The following is a 20,692-nucleotide window of genomic DNA, read 5'->3' as shown; positions in this document are numbered from 1 at the left end:
TCAGTATAACTCTTTGTTTCCGTAAAACAGATTTTGTTTCCATGCCTGTGCCTAATTTGGAAGCTCACTGGTTTACAGACACACATTCATTCACACACAACAGTGAACATGGGATATACTCTTTAACGAATCTTTTCAATAGGATTCAGCTGTACAGCCTCCTGAGCATTCATTTGGCTAGCAGTCGGGGAAATTCCGTATTAATCCAAGTATTAAAATCAAATAAAGACATGATTATTCTTAGCACTTAAGTAGTGCTTCTCATCTATAGGTTTCAAAGCAATTCATCAAAGTGGATAAGCGTCATCTACCTTTTATAAGTGAGAAAAAAATAACGGTACAGAGAGGTTAAGGTACTTGCCCAAGGCAGAGAGTAGGGAACAGAACCCAGTTCTATTCAATCCCAGCCCTGGCCTTAGACCACTAGATCATAGCTGTCCCTCACCAACTAATTTGTTAGCCAGCCAAGACACTGACTCCAACAATGTTGTATGCATTGTTCCAACTGGGATAATGCATGGAATGTTTATTCTTTTAAGCAAATGGAGAAATCTAAACCTATTTTAATGTGTAGAAATATTTCTGGTTCTTTAGACGAAACACGAGATGAATCTCAATGACTGAATCTTCATAAAGTTTTGAAAAGCAGAGTTTATTTAGTAGGCACATCATTGCTTTAGTAGCACTGGATTGTACAGTTCACAACTTCACCATTTGTGAATGTTTTGTTTGGTTATATTGCATTTTTCAGTGTCTGTTAGGATTCAAGTAAAAAAAGTGATTGCTTTATTTCTCTGCAGGTTGTCAAGATGGAAGCATGACTCCGGTAAAACAAACTAGCATATGGTAGCAGAACTGCCATTCAACAGAAGTGAAGACAAACTATAATCTGAATTCTGTATGTGACATACAGTTAAACTGCAACACAACCATACTCAAGCTAGTTCAGATAGGATTTTGCATCACATGGGATGATGCAGGTTGTTCACCAAAAAAACAAAGAACTGGGTTTCACACAATAGGAAATAAAGAATCTATTCAAAATAGACATGACTGAGAGTTTCAAAATAATACAATTTACATGAATTAGCTTCCTTACTATTTCCTGATTGTGAAAGTTGTGCTCTCTCAGCTGCAAAGTAAAAGGCTTAAAAGGAAAAGTACTGCTTGTTGATTTATTACAAGATATTAAGATAATAATTATTATGAGTTTGCAGGATTATGCTTCTGATGTTACAGCTCTGTGTTAATAGAAAACCACCTTTAAAAGATATAAAAATACAGTTCGGGATTATCTTAGTGGTTAAGTATTTTACTTGATGGGTATTTTTCTTCTCTGAAAAGTTGCATTTTTTATTTTATTAAACTCCATCAGTAGAAGCATATAAAACCATAAAATCTGTAAAGTAATATTTTTATACGAAAGAAAAAAGTATGACTTCTAACATGTAGCTCTATGAACATAGTAAAAGCAGCATATATGGGATGAAGAATTTTTGAAAATGGCAAAATATTTTGTTAGTCTGAATAGTTTTTATTTTCACAAGCTTTAATTTCTTTTATCTGAATAGGTCTCAAATTTAATATATTTTTTTAACTTTGATTCACCTTTTCTTTAAAATACATTTTAATAATATATAGGCCAGATAAACTAATACCATCAATGCAGATACCTACTAGTGCTGCACACTGAAATATATGCTAGTTATTTGCATTTCTAATATTCGACACTGAATGTACCTACTATATTTGTAAAAATAATTTTTAAATCATTTTGTCAAAGCTTTCAAGAAGCAAACTGGGAAATCAGGGTAGTTGTTTTTTCCAGCACATACAATGAGTACCACCAATTCCTGAATTACAGGTCACTTTCTCCATACAATGCTGATGAAAATGAGGTATAATCCAGAGCTCCAGGAACGGCTCCTGGACCAGAGTAGGCAGGCATTCTTCTGATGCAATACTGAGCTTGTTCAGAAGGCAGTTCTCGCCGCAGCTCGTCTGCGAGAATATAAGGCTGAAAAAAAAGTTATTTTTAAAAAACCCAGATTCAGAACAGATTATTTAACAGATTTTTATTTGTGTATCTTATAGAACTAATATTAATAAACTAGGACTTCCTGCCTATTTTTGCAAGATCAAGAATATTTCTCCTTCTGAGTTGTAACTTCAACCATGAGCTGGTAGGAATAATCCTCTCAGCAAATAGACAGGGTCAAAGTCTAGCCTTAGTTATATACCGTTGACTTCAATATTATAATAAGTTTTTAGATAAACATTTTTATTATAATAATTACTGCTTTCAATTTAGAATGACCTATGAATGCCACTCTGGACACCTGTGACATTATTTAAAATAACAGCAAAACGTTCAAATCTCACTTTCTTGGGAACTCGGTTTGATCTTCAGCACAAACTCCTATTTGAAATGTGTTTGGAATTCAAAGTCTAGTCCTTCTTAGTCGAGATCACAAAATCAATATCAGGGCCCAGACTGAGTCTGCCTGGTGGCACTGCAGTCCTGTTCTAGTCTGAGCACAGAACAGCTTGCTGGCAGCACTCTCTGGGACACAGTCACAGACTACTCCAAAAGGGGAGTGAGTTATGAAACCACTGTTCTTCCCTATTGCATGTTCCTCAACTCCTACTCCTACATTGCCCTGGCCAGCAGAGCTGGCTGTGGAGAGGAGAACATGCTCTGCTTTCCTTGGGAGATGTGCAGCAGTTTCATTCCCTGTGTGTGCCCAGCGTCTGGAGGAAGGATAATGCTTCCCAAAGCTCTCCTGGGACAGGCAGCTCCATACCACCCCATGGTATTTTGCTCAGCCAAAATTCTCATCTCAGCCACACCCAGGCAAAGCCACAGAAGTCAGAAAAGAGATTATGAAGAGGATTTTACCCCCTTAAACCAATACTGTTCCATGGACATGCATGAGAGCAGAGCATGACCACTGTATATGCAGCTGTGTCACTGAGCAAAAACTATTCAGTGCATCTTATCTTATCAGAGAATCATAGAAGTGTAGAACTAGAAGGGACCTCAATGGGTCATCTAGTCCAGTCCCCTGCACACAAGGCAGGACTACATAATAACTAGACCATCCCTGACAGGTGTTTGTCTAACCTGTTCTTAAAAATCTCCAATGATGGAGATTCTACAACCTCCCCAGGCAATTTGTTCCAGTGCTTAACCACCCTGACAATTAGGAAGTTTTTCCTAATATCCAACCTAAACCTCCCTGGCTTCAATTTATGACCATTGCTTCTTGTTCTATCCTCAGAGGTTAATGAAAACAATTTTTATCCCTCCTCCTTGTAACAACCTTTTATTTACTTAAACTGTTATGTCCCCTCTCTGTCTTCTCTTTTCCAGACTAAACAAACCCAGTTTTTTCAATCTTTCCTCATAGGTCATGTTTTCTAGACTTCTAATAATTTTTGTTGCTCTTCTCTGGACTTTCTCCAATTTGTCCACATCTTTCCTGAAATGTGGTGCCCAGAACTGGACACAATGCTCCAGCTGAGGCCTTATCAGTGTGAAGTAGAGCAGAAGAATTACTTCTTGTGTCTTCCTTACAATGCTCCTGCTAATTAATACATCCCTGAATGATGTTCACTTTATTGCAATAGTATTACACTGTTGATTCATATTTAGCTTTGTGATCTACTATGACCCCCAGATCTCTTTCCACCGTGCTCCTTCCAAGGCAGTCACTAACACGGCTGCTACTCTGAAACCTTCCTAAGTGGAGTACTTTGCATTTGTTCTTATTGAATTTCATCCTATTTCCTTCAGACCATTTCTCCAGTTTGTCCAGATCACTTTGAATTTTAATCCTATTCTCCAAAGCACTTGCAACCCCCTTCCAGCTTGGTATCATCCACAAACTTTATAAGTGTACTCTCTGTGCCATTATCTACATGTTATGTTAGTTCTTTGTGATGTGAAGGAATAAGGACCCAGCTTTGAATTCCACTCGCATTCCTCTTAGATGCTTGGGTCGAAGTACAAACCAGTACCACAAGAATGAACGGTGAGCGCTTTAGTCTTCTTAATGAAAACCAGACCCTAGATATACTAGACAGTTTGTTCAAGACTTTCATCAAAGGAAGGTTAAACAACACGGCTGTTGAAATACAGGGAATTCCTTACAGCTAGGAACAAAAGGACTGACCTTATCTGAAGCTAGGATTCTGAAAGAAGCTATGACTTGCTCAGCCGTGTCTGTGTCTGCTGTCTCTCTGGTCATGAAGTCAATGAAGGACTGGAAAGAGACGGTTCCCTGCCCATTGGGATCAACCAGGGACATAATTCGGGCAAACTCTGCCTCACCCTTTGACGAAATTCAAAAAGAAAAAGATAGTAACTGTAAAACCAAACTTCAACATAATGTATCTCTATGACATACTACTAGAGGCTCTGGGTAAAAATTATAAAAATACTTAAGTGACTCAGAAGCCTAAGTCTCATTGTCAAAAATGACTTAGGAGCCTAAATGTGACTGAAAGTCAATAGGACTTAGAAGCAAAAGTGCCTACATCACTCTTGAAAATGGGATTTAGGCACTTTTGAAAATGTCCTAAAAGCATCGTATGTGCCCTTCAATTAACTTTCTGCTTCCTGAAATATTTTCTACACTAAATCTAAATCATTTATAATGGATCATTAATTTCCATCTTTTTTTAAAATAGTGGCATGATATAGTTTTGACTTCATCCTTTATTAAAAAATATATTCTCTCTGTTTTTAGCACTCTATCAAGTTTCTCTGCTACCACAGGCTCGGCCCTGAAAAGAGCTAAGCACTCTCGCCTCAGTCCAGCAAAGCACTTAATCAGCATGTGCTGAACTTAAGATGCACTGAGTCCTTGGCCTTGACCAGGGTAAGTGAAGCTGCATGGGTATATGGTACACATTCATACACCAGCGTCTCCCTTGTTACAAATGGAGTGACAAGTTTGTTTATCTTTTCCATTTCTCTTCCTTTGTACAGTATAACTAGTCTCCAGAGGTTTCACTTGCTCTTTATAATTAGTATCACTTTCTGCACTACCACAACAAAGCTGTTATGTTGTATTTGGGACAACATTGAAGAGGACTGGTTAAACATATTCAAAAGTAATGAAAACATTTTGATTCTTATGAAGCTTGGAAAGTGCCCCCCTCACACATTTTTTTCTAAACAGAATCTACATTTGGAGCCTAAATTGAGCTGTTACTTTAATGCAAAGCGTTCAATGCATGTTCAGTTCTGCTCAATGTCATACTGGTTTCTCTATTCTATTCAAAGATATGTTAAATTCACATGTTCAAAGAATAATTTGATACCATCATCTCTTCTAAATCTGATCTTGCTCCCATTGAAGTATATGAATAAAAATTAACTCTGCACAGATGGACCCTGGCATCAGTGTGGTACCACAATGACATTAAAGAGGGTTGACCCACACAGAGCAGCTTGCAGGACTGAGGCTTTTCTTAGCAATTAACATACACTTTGTTATTATGGTATCTACATTTGGCAGAAACAATTATTAAAATCTCCCTAATACATGGCAACAATTACATTTATTCCTAAGATTTTTTTTTTCAGTTACAAGAGAATGAAAAACGTAGAGATTTTAAATAAATAAATCTCAACCCTGCAGTTTGCTTTCAAGAATTAGGAGTATTAAAGCCTCAGAATAATTCTTTTTTTATGCAGACAAAAAGCTAATTTATATATCTATAAACTGAAAGAACTTAATTGTATATTTATTTGATACAATGTAAATTTCATGGAATATACTTCATAAATCAAAGCTAAATGCAACAAACCATAAAATAGGTGTCTTCAGGGGGTATATTTTTACTTTTAATGTTTTTTTTTACATTTTTAAAGTATAGAAAAAAAATTGGAATTGATAGCCAAAGTGTAAATATTATCGTTAGTAATATGTTCAAACTATGGTAACCTTTAATGCTGACGTGGTTAGCATGATTACCGATATGCAAAACAAATTTCATTGTATCTTAAAATTCATACCAAATCATAACCCATTGAAATTAAGCAAGCTCTGAAATCATCATGGTCCATCAGCCCATTCTTCTTCTATTGATCCAAGTAGCATAAGGAATATATGAGGGAAGGTTTGAGATATCAAAGACAGGCAGGAGATCATCACCATTTCCATACAGATGACAAATGTGCATCACCAGAAGATTGGATCCATGGAACGAGAGGATGTTCATTGGAGGTATTGCCAAAGCAGGTCATGAGGAACACCATCAATTTAAAGGAGGAAGAAGTAGCTAACACATAATGCACATGAAACAGACACACCACAGAGAACGATACCAGAAAAGGGGTGGGTTGAGTACAACATATGAACATACAGAGCACAACCAGAAAGGAGAGAGAGGCAAGGAGAAAAGTTTGTCACTGAACTAGCCAAAGTCAGGAAAGGCAGGCTGGTTCACTGTGAGACACCATACTTTTTCGGTTTCAGTGTTGGAAGGTTTATTAGAAATTGCAATACTTTTTAGTGACTAGCAGTCTAGAAATGTTTGCTTTTTGAAAATACTGTACTCCAGAGCCAAGGCACACTGTGCTGTGTGCTGCCACATGGGAAGTGAATTCAAGAATTCTCTCTCCTCTGATCTCTAGCTAATGGGACTCTGAGTACAATAGAGATATGAGCCAGTGGGGTTGATGGAGGAAAAGTGTATTGTTTTGTATCCAACAGAAGTTGGCCAATGGCAGATCTCTTATTAAAGGAAGGCACCCGTTTTTTCAGCAGCAGGGTGAGTGGGACATTCATGGCTAATTGCACAGAGTGGGCATTAAAATGGGGTCTTGGTAGAAGAGGTCAGCAAAGGTCTATGTGTACTAAGAACACCCAAATAGCCAGTGCAGAATCCTGGTGTCATGGGTCCTCCTTGAGGGAGAGGGAGGGCTCCTGCTTGGAAGTATGAGCAGGGGACAATGGGCAACATGAGTGTGTGATGGGAAAGGCAGCAGTGACCCACTGTAGACTACCTTGGATCACACAAAAGCAGCAAAATGCAAACATTTTAAAAATCAGCTACATCAGTTTAAACCCAGGTTTCTTTAGGCTAGTATTTACAAGTCTATTTGAAAATAATAATACGTCAGTTTTCTCTACCTGCAGGTCATTTCCAACCTGTCCTAGACTGATGAGGCAGGCTTTAAATGCATCAGGCTGCAGATCTCCAGATTCATCCTAGTAGCACATCATGGGTCATGCATGCAGAATGTGCAAGGAGGAGGGAAAAGTCATAAAGTGGGTTAGTTGGTTAGTAAAGAACACTGCAAAGTCATATCAATAATGAGTTGTTAAGATGGAATCTGACTAATATAAATAAGGAGGATCCATTTTCATTATTTACTTTTTTCAGGAGATCTTAGCTGTTGATATTATGTGGCTTGATCCATAGCTTATTGAAGTCAATTGAAAGACTCCCATTTGACTTTAATGAACTTTGGATCAGATCCACTGTGTGCTTGTTTATTGGTATATTATTGGTTTCATGAGTTTTGGGATAATTTTTTTTTTACTCCAACTACAGTGTTGAACTGTTGCTTTTATACAAATACCATTATTTTTCTTTTTTCTGCATTTTCTCTGAAGAGGGATTTTTGTTCTGTACTCTACCATTTTCATCCTTCATTTTCTGTCGCCATACAATTTGTGAGAGATAGTCAATGGATAACTTGACCTGGACAAAACTATTTTTCCCACTGGATTAGGGTTGCTTCTTCTCCCTTGATCTGATAATATTTTTAAAAATTTGAGTAAGAATAGCTTAGATAAAAGAGAAAATAATTATATACTCATTAATTCCTGGCCTAGATCAAAAAGAAAACCCTGATCAATGACATAACTTGTTTTAACCATTTGTCTTCTTATGACCCATTAAGATGAGGATCTGCTCTGAAAATTTATTATAAAAGTAGAACCATGGGATCCCACATTTATTGTCTCCCAGTGACGCCAGATCAGATTTGCTCATTTTTTCCCAAGTACGTTTTGTTTCTTTAATTACCAACCCCGCAAACTCACCCAGCATTCTCAAAACCAGACTGTTTTCTTCCCTTCCTGTTCACACCTCACCCATAACCCTGACCCAGTTGATGCATATTATAGATTTAGTTCAGGTGCATGCAGTTAAGGTCTGTCCCTAAAATCTGAAAATTTTTTTCCCTACTGGTCTAACAAAGCCAGAGTTTGTACAACTTTAGGTCACAGATCAAGATCCAACTTTTTTCTGTGACTTCTACACGAGAGAGAGGATCTTGGTCAGCTGATGAGTAATTTAAAAGGCAGGAGGCAAGCCTTTTCTTTTTCTGACTCTTGTATAGTTATGTATTTTGTTAATTGTACATGCTATTAAGAGATGTACTGGGTGCATTTTATAAATTAAATAAATATTTTGGTGCCATAATCAGTTCCTGACCACCAACATTTTAAAGGAGATAAATAGGCGATTATGTTGGCTCTCTCTGCTGTCAACCTCCCACAGCTCCACTGTGAGAAGGAGCAGTACAATGCCAATAACCAGAGATAAAGCGGGATGAAAATTTCGAGTGGGGTTTGTTGAAACTAGTAATTACCAGCAAATCCTTCCCTTAATTTCAGTCAGATTTTATGGGCTAGTATTTGCTGGACAGAATCATATTTCAAACAATTTAACAGAGCATTTCTCTTAGCACATCAATCAGTGCTGGCTCATAACTCTCCAGACTCACCCCAGGTCAGCTCCAGGGCCAAGTTATACCAGGGGAGCTGAGCTCATTTATTTATAAGGCCACAAATCACCCTGTTCCTTAAAACAATATGAAAAATAGGAACAAACGGCCAACTCCTGTCCCCCTCTCTGCAAGCATAAAGAATCTGGACAGTGGAGGAACAGGGCCATTCAACCAGACCTGGTTTGGTGGGGGATGAAATTTGTGCATGCACTCCTGCATGGTGTGCAACCCTGTGCAGCAGCTGTTTGGGGGCAGACTTAGGGAGGGGAAGTGTGAGGCTAGTGGATGCACTGCTACATGTATCTATCAATCATTCCTTCTGCAGAGGACAGGGAGAAGGTTGTATAGTAGCTAGTGTCCACTTCATCAGCTGAGTGGGATTCCCCAGTGTACGGCTCAGTTGCTTGTGCCATGTATTGGGGCAGGATCTGAGGCTTAGTGAATTTTGTCATATGCATCAGTCCTGGTTCAGGAAAGACATCTCTGCCTCTGCCATACACCAAAGCCCCCTAACTGCATGGGATATGAAGATACTTTACAATTAAGTCATAGATTTCTTTATATTGCCTTTTTGTTTTAAAATAAAGTGCAAGGGGTTAGTCACAGAGAAATAGTTCTTTGTATTATTTATATTTTTGTTATGGGACAACATTAAACATTTAATTATGTTTTTAAAAGGATATAAAATAACCTTACTTGTTCATCCTGTTTGGCCAAACCAGAAAAAAACACTGACATTTCCCATCTAGTTTCACTACTAGCCCCCTGAAACTTGTCCTTTTCCCCTCTGTAATTTATACACAGCTTTACACAAATACAAACTTCCAAGCCACAGTAATGCATTCTCAAATGTGTGCTTCGCTATCCTGAATGTTAGTTTATCTCCATAAGCTTGTTGATGCAAATCCTTTTATAGGGAGCTGTTGTTTTTACTGTTAGACAAACATATACAATCATACCTTGCAACTGTTTTCCATGCAGAGCTCCCATTTGAAATCAATGGTTTCGCAAAAATCAAAAGTAGAATATGGCCCACGTTTACTGACATTAACGTGGAAAACAGCCAATTCAATATTTATGATATTGCAGGTGTAGCTGCAGTAGATATTTTATCATATGCTTTGCAATTAGGGTTTATTAAAACATATTGAATCTGAAAAAAGACTCTGTTCTTAGCATTACATGTGGAAACCGTAAAGGGATTGAGAAGCACTGATTGCCAACATACACGTCACCTGTGTATGATAAATCAATTAGACACCATTTGGAGCATCCCAAACAATCTTGTTATATTTCAAATAAATTGTACCCCATATCTCCTTTATGCCTTTCTATTGCAGCACAAGGAATATAACAGTTTGGCAGCAGATTCCTATTTATACTTGGAGCTTGATTGTGCCTTTAGTCACAGCCCTGAGCAAGGAGTGGTGCACCTTCTCAGGAGCCCCAGGAGGTACCATGCCACAACAACCCCTGTCTGAGACAGAATTCCCTCCCTGCTTCCCCCTTGCTATAGGGGAGGTCATAATTTACTCTTGGCCTATAGCTAAGGGAATTTACGACACACCTGTGTGGTTCAACTGTGCTGGTTGATGCACTGGGGAGGGATGGAAACTCTCTCTGCCCCTTTGCTTCAGGTGCATGCAGCACACCTTACTCCAGCACACCCAGACCCAAAGCTCAGCTATTCCATGCAGAGGTCTAAAGGGGTAACTCACTCCTCCTAACTCCCCTGTGTGGGCCTGTAGTCCAAGCCAAAATCTCATCCTTTCCATTTTAAATAGTATGGAGTTTTATCTTTCCAACAGTCAGGACATACAGAGGCCACTTAAAATAACATGAGCCTCATCCTCATGCCCTTCCTCAAACAGATCAAGATTGGAGACTCAGGTTCTGTAACAGTAACGGAGTTTGAATGGTAAGATCATTATGATTTTGAATATTTGCCCTTTTTTTTTTTCTCCTGGAGAAAAAAAGGAGTTCCCCTCTCAAATTTTTATCTCACTGAAGCCATTCTTGGCAGTCGTCTATAAACTGTTTAGTTTCATGCAGATCAAAATGAACTATTAAAAATGGAGCTTTTAGTGACTCTGCACATTAATACTCTGTAATATTCACACATACATGCAAAGTTCCAAACATTAAGATCTTATTTAAACTGGAAAAGTACCAGGAAACCCAGAACTTAGGCATCCATAACTGACCTTGTTTAAATAAAGTCTACTTGTCAGGAATGGTTTTCAGTTTTTGGATTCTTGCTGATTGTTCATCACTGAACTGCACTCTTCAATTCTATTTATTTTTCTAAATACCTCATCCATTCAGTACCACGATTAGCAACAATAGTCGATTAGCTATAAAGCTAACAATTCTATACTATATAATCTTCCTTAACGGGAAGGAAAATACTGGCAGTACCTGTTTCAGATATGCATGTGTTTTAAAGATTTAGAAGCTAAAGAAAATATGTCAGCAAACCTCAGAACATAATGTTTATATTGAAAATCTCTACACCCATTTCTGCTCTCTGCTTCATTGGGGAAATGTGATGCCTTTCATGTTACAGAACTACATTTGGATGATCCAATTTCATTCACCCCAATTCCAGATTTCATAGCAGAGTCCACATCTGCCTTACCTCTGTACACAGCCAGTTTAGAGGACTGATAATTGTGTGTACTTGAAGAAACTCTGAAGCAGAGTTGATACATTTTATCCTTTGACATTGAATGTGTAAGTTTGGGAGGATGAAGGGAAGGTGTAAAATTGAAAAAGAAGCTTCAGTCTTTCAAATGTGTTTGTTTAATGAAAAAGATTTGCCTTCTTCTAGTCTGTGTAGATTGAGTCACATTTGCCCACTATATTATACCTTAATTAGGACTGGTCTACACTAACATTTAATTCACACCAAGCTGAGGTGTGAATGTAGCCTGAACTAGCCTAGTGCACCCTAACTATCTGTGTGGACCCTGCTACTGTGCATTAACAATTCTTTAGGGCATGGCTACACTGGAAACTTCAAAGCGCTGTTGTGGGAGCGCTCCCACGGCAGCGCTTTGAAGTGTGAGTGTGGTCGTGCGTGAGCGCTGGCAGAGAGCTCTCCCAGCACTCCTGGTAATCCACCTCCACGAGGGGATTAGCTCCCAGTGCTCGGAGCCTGTTTACACTAGCATTTTAAAGTGCTCTGACTTGCTGCGCTCAGGGGGGTGATTTTTCATACCCCTGAGCCAGCAAGTTAGAGCGCTATAAAATGGAAGTGTAGCCAAGCCCTCAGTGTGCTTTGAAACAGCTTCCCTTTTAGCACTATTTGTTGCACACAGGAAGCCTGGCTTAGTAGCTGTGTTTTCAAATTTTGCCTCCTTTTCTTATATTTGTACACTGCAGAATGTTAACTACTCTCCAGGCCTTCGGCCTTACCCTCTTTCTTAGGGTCATATGCTCTCCACCCTGCCTAAAATTGTGTGGAAGCACCACCTCTCTCCTACACCCTGTTATATAGGCTTTTCTATGCCATAGCTCTGCTGCATTGTTTCCTCTGGGACCTGGAGGTGTCTCTGCCAGTTCATGGAAAGGCTGCAGGTCCATCAGAACATGGCCAGTTGCCATAGATCTTAACTTGTGCATATCTAGGCCTTCTGCAGCACCAGAAGCTTGACAGTCCATTCTGCTGGGCTGCCACCACCTAGCAACAATACCCCCTCCATGGAAAGTTAAAGCCACAGAGCGGACATTCCTGCTCTGAAGGATTCAATAAAAGTTACGGAAGTGCTGGAAATGGCTACACAGTGTGAGCTGTACTATGGCATAGCCACCTTTATCCCTTACGTACCATACCTCTTCCAAACCTTCTCCATGCAGTGTGAGGGGAGCATATGCTCTTTAGGGAGCTCCCAAATCTTTACACAAAGTTCCTGCTTCCCCACAATGGATTCTTCTAAACTGTAGGTTGTAATTTATCTGGGCCTGATGCTCCGTCTGCTTTTAATAGCTCTAATTGCTCAAGTATCTGCTCCAGTGCATTGGGAAAGCCTTTCAGCATGTTACTTTTTTCTCACCCTGGGAAATGTATCTCTGTCTCTGTGATATTGTCTTCTCCGTCCTTAGTGAATACAAAGAGGAATTATACAACACTACAATTACACTTAGGGTCTCCATAAAATGAAGTACATCTGTCACTGACTCCCGTGGATCTACCCTCTCCTTGCTTCTATTGTAGATATTTGAAAATTCTACTTTTTGTCTGAAGTGCCAGATACCAAATGTTGACTATCAGGATCCAATATACACCAACTACAAATCTAGATACATGTAGCCACTTGGGAGCTGGGGAGCTAAGAAATGGAATATCAGGATGGAGATGAAAGGGAGGAGCTAGCATTGGCCATGGGGTGGACAGAGTCAGGCTGCAAGTGGGTGAAGCTCTCTGGAACCCAGGATAGTTTTCAGGGAATCCAGGTGGTAAGAGGGAGAAGGTGAGGAATTCTGTACCACCTCATGACAAAAAGATGCCAGAGGAGGAGGAGGAAGGGAGCAGGCTGGTGCTATATTACAGCAGTCATTTTCAGTATTTGAGATTTGCATTGGATTTTGAAGACAGATTTGTATGAGCATCTACGCAGCAAAATTGTGTGTGAATATAGTTTTCCAACTGGGAATGTCACTCACATCCCTATTCTTATGTATGAAAATAACTCTGTTTGCATTAAATAGTTTTGCTTTGTTACTGCATCCATACTTATCTCTTTATTTACCTCTTACATGTGCATTTTGATTACTTCTTCCATTTCTTTGATTGCACTGAGAATCACCAGTACAGTGTGTTACATTCATCCACAAGGGTATTTTCTTTCCTACTTTATTAATTTCTAACTAAGGAACTGAAACACACAATCCCTGTGTATAGAAAGGATTTTCTTTGAAAACGATCGCTGCCCCTGCTGAGTTGCTTCCTTGAACAGAATATTTCTAGGGGGAAAAGTTATTTATTTTTTCCTTTTTTTCTTTTTGTTATAATGCAGGTGAAATCAAGCCTTAATATGTGACAGCAACTACGGGTGAGAGCATGTAACAGGCCCCTGCTTTAAGGTAAGGGACCACATCACTTTGTAGCACATACAAAAATATCCAGTCAATCCCCTGCATTATTTTAACAGGTTGTTACAAACACTCAATTAGCTGTCATTCTCTCTGAATTTTAATTCCACAGCAAAATTGAAGAGCAGAAATTAATCTTTAAATCATCTGCATAATAAATGCTATAGTTTAAGAGAATATGCCCCCTCTTTTTATTTTGACAGGTTTCAGAGTAGCAGCCGTGTTAGTCTGTATTCGCAAAAAGAAAAGGAGTACTTGTGGTTAGTCTCTAAGGTGCCACAAGTACTCCTTTTCTTTTTCTTTTAGCATTTTTACTTCAGAAAAATTATCCATTTTTTAGTGCATCTTATTTTGTTTTAAAGAGAGACTGATATTTGGAATGCAAGGAAACAATGTTATACTGACTTGCTGTTGGAGAACTGTTAGATGAGAAAGAAGTTGGAGTACTGTACCCTATCAAAGTGATTGAACGATGCTCTGAATTCATTCATTTGTTCTTGGGTGATACCCTTGGCATCTCTTGTAAGGATCTGTGTCTCAATCTCATTGATAGTTCGGGCAATGGTGGTCAGTAAGAGTTCCCATCCAACACGGACATGCTATAGGAGAGAAAACATGGATTCTTTAGGCTGGTAATGAAAACCTAGCATGATAAAAAAGACAGTAAGAGAGAAACCAACAACACAATCTGAAATTATTTATATAGATTGTTGTTTGGTGCCACTTCCTGCGTGCTACGATTATGGGTACACTGGAAATATAACAGCATGGGCAGTGGGTATTGTAGGCAGGGGGAGGCTGTGCCTCCCCAAACAGCCTGGCTTGGCCCCACCCATGCTATGTCTCCAGGTCCCTTTCTGCCTGCTGTTCCCTTCTGTGGCCAAGAGGCTGCAGCAGGCAGGCTGAGGGCCGTGGTGTGCACAAGACTCCTGGACTGGGGCAACGCTGGGGCTGGGGGTGCTCCGGTCACGCCACCTTCATGCCCAGTGCCGGGGCTGGGGGCACTCTGACCAATCTGCCTGCCTGCACAGCGCTGGAGCTGGGGGTGCTCCAACCGCGCCGCCTGCCCACCCACCCAGCGCTGGGGTTGGATGTGATATGGCTGTGCCGCCCACCCAGTGTTGGGGCACAATGTGATAAAGCCATGCCGCCTGCCCAGCACTGGGGCTAGGGGCAGGTGAGGGGCCAGTGGCCGTGGCTCCGGCAGGGGAGGGAGGCAGAAGGGGCTGGGCCTCGGGCAGAGCAGGAGGGGCTGGGGGTTAGCCTCTCCCAAGGGCATGCTCACCCGCTGCCCATGTATAACAGACATGCAAAAAATATTAAATTAGTTCTTAAACTGATACTTGTTCAGACCCTCTATTGGTTCTTGATCATAGTGTTCATGTTAGCCATGAAGTCTGATGTTGGCTTAGATGGCAACACTTGGATTCAAGAGCTGTTGTATTTTTGAGCATCAGTTTAATTCTGGACAGTATTTGGCTGACCCAACATGGTTCCCAAGCTTTCCAGTTATAGTCACTTTCCCACCTTTGGCTCCAACTCTTTGAACACTTAAAATCATGAGTTACTTTATACATGTGAGCAGTCTCATTTAGTTCAATGGGACTACTTCTGTGTGTAAAGTGACTTATATATATGTGTCAACAGGACCAGGGTCTTGGCTGGTAATCTGTCATGGCAAACATGTGGGAAAAGACATGGCTTTATCATGACAAAAATGCTACAACAGACATAAAAAAAAGGAAAAGTCGTGGCAAACTATATTTTAAAGAATACAGTTTTTTGTCATGGGAAATTAAGAGGAAAGTCAAATAAATCTCTTTTATGTTCCAATTAAAACAATAATATTTAACAGTTCATACCCATATAACAATCCATGTTCCACCCTCCATGAACATATAGAAAGTCCACAATGTAAAATGTATAAAGGAGTCTTATGCTCTGATCTTGCAATCAGCTCCATCCAGGACCGGGGTCTTTCTCAGGAGCAGCTGACCAGGTGACAAAGACCATAGGCTTCATAAAAAAGACCAGAAGTCATGGTTTTGTCACAGGAATTTATGGCTGAGACAAATGGAGCCTTAGTAATGTGTATCTTCTGCTGCAAATAAACTAGGAACTCCCTCAGACTGGGGGAAGTGGATACATGAACCTAAGAGCACAGAACTGAATTCATAACTACCTCCATAGTATAACTTGTGTGCTTGTTATCAAACACCAGGGCTTCTTGTATAAGCTGATGGTCTCCTTCCAATTTGTCAATATTGGTTTTGTAGTTGATGATATTGTGTTCATGCTGCTTCAGTTGATTCATCTGGTCCTCCAAGGTCCCTGTCAACTCAATAGAGCTGCGGGCAATTTCCTGTCACACAAAAAGAAACAAAAAATCTAAACTCCAGGTTTGTTAGTTTGCCACACATTTATGTGGAAAATGTAACCTTTTTACACTAAGAATCAGTGGCAATCAAAACTCCCTCCAAACTACAGAACGTCCTCTGTTGCACACTCATATCTCAGGACAACATTCGGACAATGGTATTTACATAGAAAGAACACAGCCAAACTAATAATCATAATCTAGGAGAGGACTTCAAAGGTCCAGCTCCCATGGACTGTTAATGTGAGTTGGGTGCCTATCTGTTCTGTGTGCCTTTGAAAATCACCTCTCTAATGTCCCCATCCACTTCTCAAAAAACTATTCCAAAATGATTTCATCTTGTTAGACCGGTTTTTATTTGCTTTTATAAGCGCTGACTATTTTAGAACCCTTCTTTAAAAGACTTGATTACATGAATGTTTGAGTGCTGGTGCAGGGCACTGAACGCCACTGATGTTCTGTGTGTACAGGAGGGAATATTCTGAGAAAAATGATATGTGTTCTATTCAGCAGCGTCCTCTTGATGCCTCAGTGATACTCGCCTCCATCTTGGTCTGGATCCATGGCCCAACGACATTGGCCTGAGCAGCAAATTGGCGACGCAGACGTTCATTAGCATGCTGACGGGCTAGCTCCTCCTGCAAACATTGATCCCTCACGGGAACAAGTTGTTTCACCTGCCCATGCACAAAAGAAATGAGGGTTGATGTGAATAGATAAAATTAGATCATACTTGTAAAAATAATGTAGCATAGATTGATGGTTTCCTAACCTCAGTTTTCCCCCTTCCTCTGTCACCCCCTACAGCTATTTAGCGAGCAGGTTTATTTCATTACCTGAAATGCTTGTTTGCTTTCAGTCATGAGCAAACTTTGTGAAGTTTTTGACTGTTTCAGCTAATGTTTACATGTGGCCTATTGTGTATTTCTTACTTGAATTTTTGTACGGTTCTTTAGGTACTAGAACTATTGAAATGAAGAGATGTGCTGTACAATGAAACAACAGGTACTGACTTCTCTTTTTTAGTGAATATTAAGCATTATTGACCAATGAAGTAAATACTGACGGAGGTGGACCCATGTGAGGAAACAGAAAATTCACTGCAGTGAAAATAATTTTTTATTTTATTCCTGGACGGAACAGGATGAACCAATAAAGCATGACAGGGAGTTGTCAATTATGGTTTAATAAAGATCTGTGTTGGTGGTTGTTAGCTTTTAACCGGCAAGGCATATCATTAGACCACAACAAACACCCTGGAAGAACTCATTGTAGTTATAAAATATTACAGCACAGTCCTGCAGCCACTTTCTACTGAGCCTAGTGTTTACTCCCTCGAGATGGAAATGAAACTACTGAAGGTAGTGAGCGCTCTGGCCGTAATTCAGGAAAGCATTTAAACATGTGCCTAAGTTGCATCCCTGTTTACAAGAGCACGTAGGCTCATGTGTAAGTGCTGTCCTGAACAGATATGCTCTGTTTAATTGGGGTCTTCGCGGAAGATGGAAAACAAGAAAGAAGAACAAAAACAGTCAGTTTGAGAATGTTTTTTTTTTAAATTATTATTAAGTTTACGAGAAAAACAGACCCAAGTTATTCTAAAGTTTTAATGACAAAACATTAACTTATTTTTCAGATAAACTTTTATAAAACAGAAAAATTACTCATTCTTTCAAGTGGACCTTTGTACCGCTATCAGTAATTTTTTTTAAAATTCAAGGCATTTTATTATATACTTTAATTCAATGACTAAATATAATGCTGAATTTAAAACATTTAATCAAATAATTATTGATTTTTCAAGTTAAATATTTGGCTGGCTCTTGTGATTAATTTAAACCATCTCCCCCGGCAATTTATTCCAATGCTTAACCACTCTGACAGTTAGGAGGTTTTTCCTAACGTCCATCCTAAACCACCCTTGTTTCAATATAAGACCATTGCTTCTTGTCCTGTCCTCAGAGATTAAGGAGAATAATTTTTCCCCCTCTCCTTGTAACAACCTTTTATGTACTTGGAAACTGTTATCATGTCCCCTCTCACGCTTCTCTTCTCCACACTAAACCCAATTTTTTCAATCTTTCCTCATAGGTCACGTTTTCTAGACCTTTAATCATTTTTGTTTTTCTCCTCTGGACGTTTTCCAATTTATCCCCATCTTTCCTGAAATGTGGCACCCAGAATTGGACACAATACTCTAGTTGAGGCCTTATCAGTGTAGAGTAGAGAGGAAGAATTACTTCTTGTGTTTTGCTTACAACACTCCTCCAGATACCTCCCAGAATGATGTTTGCTTTTTTTTGCAAGTGTTACACTGCTGACTCACATTAACTTGTGATCCACTATAACCCCAAGATCCCTTTCCACGGTGCTCCTTCCTAGGCAGTCATTTCCCGTTTTGTATGTGTGCAATTGGTTGTTCCTTCCAAAGTGGAGTACTTTGCATTTGTCCTTATTGAATTTCATCCTATTTCCTTCAGGCTATTTCTCCGGTTTGTCCAGATCATTTTGAATTTTAATCCTATTCTCCAAAGTACTTGCAACCCCTCCCAGTTTGGCATCATCCACAAACTTGATAAGTGTACTCCCTCTGCCATTATCTAAATAATTGACAAAGATATTTAACAGAACTGGACCCAAAACTGATCCCCGTGGGACCCCACTCGATATGCCCTTCCAGCTTGACTGTGAATCACTGATAACTATTTTCTGGGAATGGTTTTCCAACCAGGTATGCACCCACCTTATAGTAGCTCCATCTAGGTTGTATTTCCCTAGTTTATTTATGACATGGTCATGCAAGACAGTAGCAAAAGTGTAAAGTCAAGATATACCACATCTACTGCATCCCCTCTTCCACAAGGCTTTTTGCCCTGTTAAAAGCAAGCTATGAGGTTGGTTTGATTGCTCTCTCTAAATATATCAGAGGGATAAAAACTAGGGAGGGAGAGGAATTACTTGAGCTCAGCACCAATGTGGACACAAGAACAAATGGATATAAACTGGTCATTGGGAAGTTTTAGACTTGAAATTAGATGAGGGTTTCTAACCATCAGAGGAGTGAAGTTTTGGAATAGCCTTCCAAGGGAAGCCGTGGGGGCAAAAGACCTATCTGGCTTTAAGATTAAACTCGATAAGTTTATGGAGGAGATGGTATGATGGGATAACATAATTTTGGCAATTAATTGATCTTCAACTATTCATGGTAAATAGGCCCAATGGTCTGTGATGGGATGCTAGATGGGGTGGGATCTGAAAGAGAATTCTTTCTGGGTATCTGGCTGGTGAATCTTGCCCATATGCTCAGGGTTCAGCTGATCGCCATATTTGGGGTTGGGAAGGAATTTTCCTCCAGGGCAGATTGGAAGAGGCCCTGGAAGTTTTTCACTTCCGCTGTAGCATGGGGCACGGGTCACTTGCTGGAGGATTCTCTGCTCCTTGAAGTCTTTAAACCACGATTTGAGGACTTCAATAGCTCAGACATAGGCAAGAGGTTTTTCGCAGGAGTGGGTGGGTGATATTCTGTGGCCTGCATTGTGCAGGAGGTCAGACTAGATGATCATAATGGTCCCTTCTGACCTTAATATCTATGAATCTATGATTTGTTCTTGCTAACTGATTGCTTAATTATTTGCTCCAATATCTTTCTGGGCATACTCTTGAGCATTTTGAAACCAGTCAGGCTGGAAGTGTGACCAGAAAGACTGACTTCTAAGGAAAAGAAAATCTAATTTCTGGCTAGATTTAAGTTTAAGACTTTTTAACCCTGGTCTAGTTACTACCCTGTTTTTCCTGTTGGAAAAAAACAGGCTATTTTAAGCATATTCACTTCCCCATTAGTCTCACTTAGCTTTAAACAGTAATTGACACACAACATTACATTCAAGCAAAGCCAGGAAGGTAGACTCAAATGAGATGTGTTGGGCCAGCTCCACAATGCGGTTCTAAAAGCCTCAGTAATAGGATTGCACTTGATACTTTGCCTACCCTACAAGGTTGTTATGGTGAAACTGTGAGTTTGGTTCTTGTTACCTGTTGGGATCACATTCTTGTGGTTTGCACTATATGTTTGTGTATTTGGTGGTGTGCATTGGTCCTCTGTGTGAATGTATGTGTGTGTTTTTAAAAAGAGAGTTCCACAATGCAGATCTGGATTCTGATCCAACTCCTACTTAACTTCAATGGGAGCAGAACTGGTTCCCTGGCCTGTGTACTTCAGTCATTAATGATATAGTCACGTGACTGGGGAACCCAGTTGCAATTCAGGGAACTGTAATGCTATTGTATAATTAAAATTAATATAATCCCATGTAAAACATTTAAAATGTTTTAAATATATTTTATATCATAAAAACTAACACTGAGCCCAAATTTTCCTTGCAGTTCTACATCAGTTACCCCACTGACCTACTAAATATTGAGTTGAAACCTGTTTAAAATGTTAAATATGGCTGTAACTCATTATGTAT

At 39.6% G+C, this 20,692-nt stretch overlaps 1 protein-coding gene across 1 annotated transcript in view; it reads right to left on the bottom strand.

Annotated features, from left to right (window-relative positions):
- Positions 1–693: 693 nt before the first annotated feature.
- ACTN2 (actinin alpha 2) overlaps positions 694–20,692 on the bottom strand; it is a 93,597-nt gene continuing 73,598 nt past the window's right edge. Inside the window, exons 16-21 of the mRNA XM_074948893.1 lie at positions 16,766–16,900; positions 16,029–16,208; positions 14,299–14,445; positions 6,026–6,091; positions 4,176–4,334; positions 694–2,017 (exon numbers count right to left, since the gene is read on the bottom strand). Coding sequence (XP_074804994.1) covers positions 1,859–2,017; positions 4,176–4,334; positions 6,026–6,091; positions 14,299–14,445; positions 16,029–16,208; positions 16,766–16,900 — 846 coding nt within the window. The 3' untranslated portion in view covers positions 694–1,858. The remainder of the gene's footprint in view (positions 2,018–4,175; positions 4,335–6,025; positions 6,092–14,298; positions 14,446–16,028; positions 16,209–16,765; positions 16,901–20,692) is intronic.

This window comes from Natator depressus, chromosome 3 (assembly GCF_965152275.1).
Source record: "Natator depressus isolate rNatDep1 chromosome 3, rNatDep2.hap1, whole genome shotgun sequence".
NCBI classification, from domain to species: Eukaryota; Metazoa; Chordata; order Testudines; family Cheloniidae; genus Natator; species Natator depressus.
Note: the sequence above shows the minus strand (reverse complement) of the source record. Positions and strands in the feature narration are given on the sequence as shown.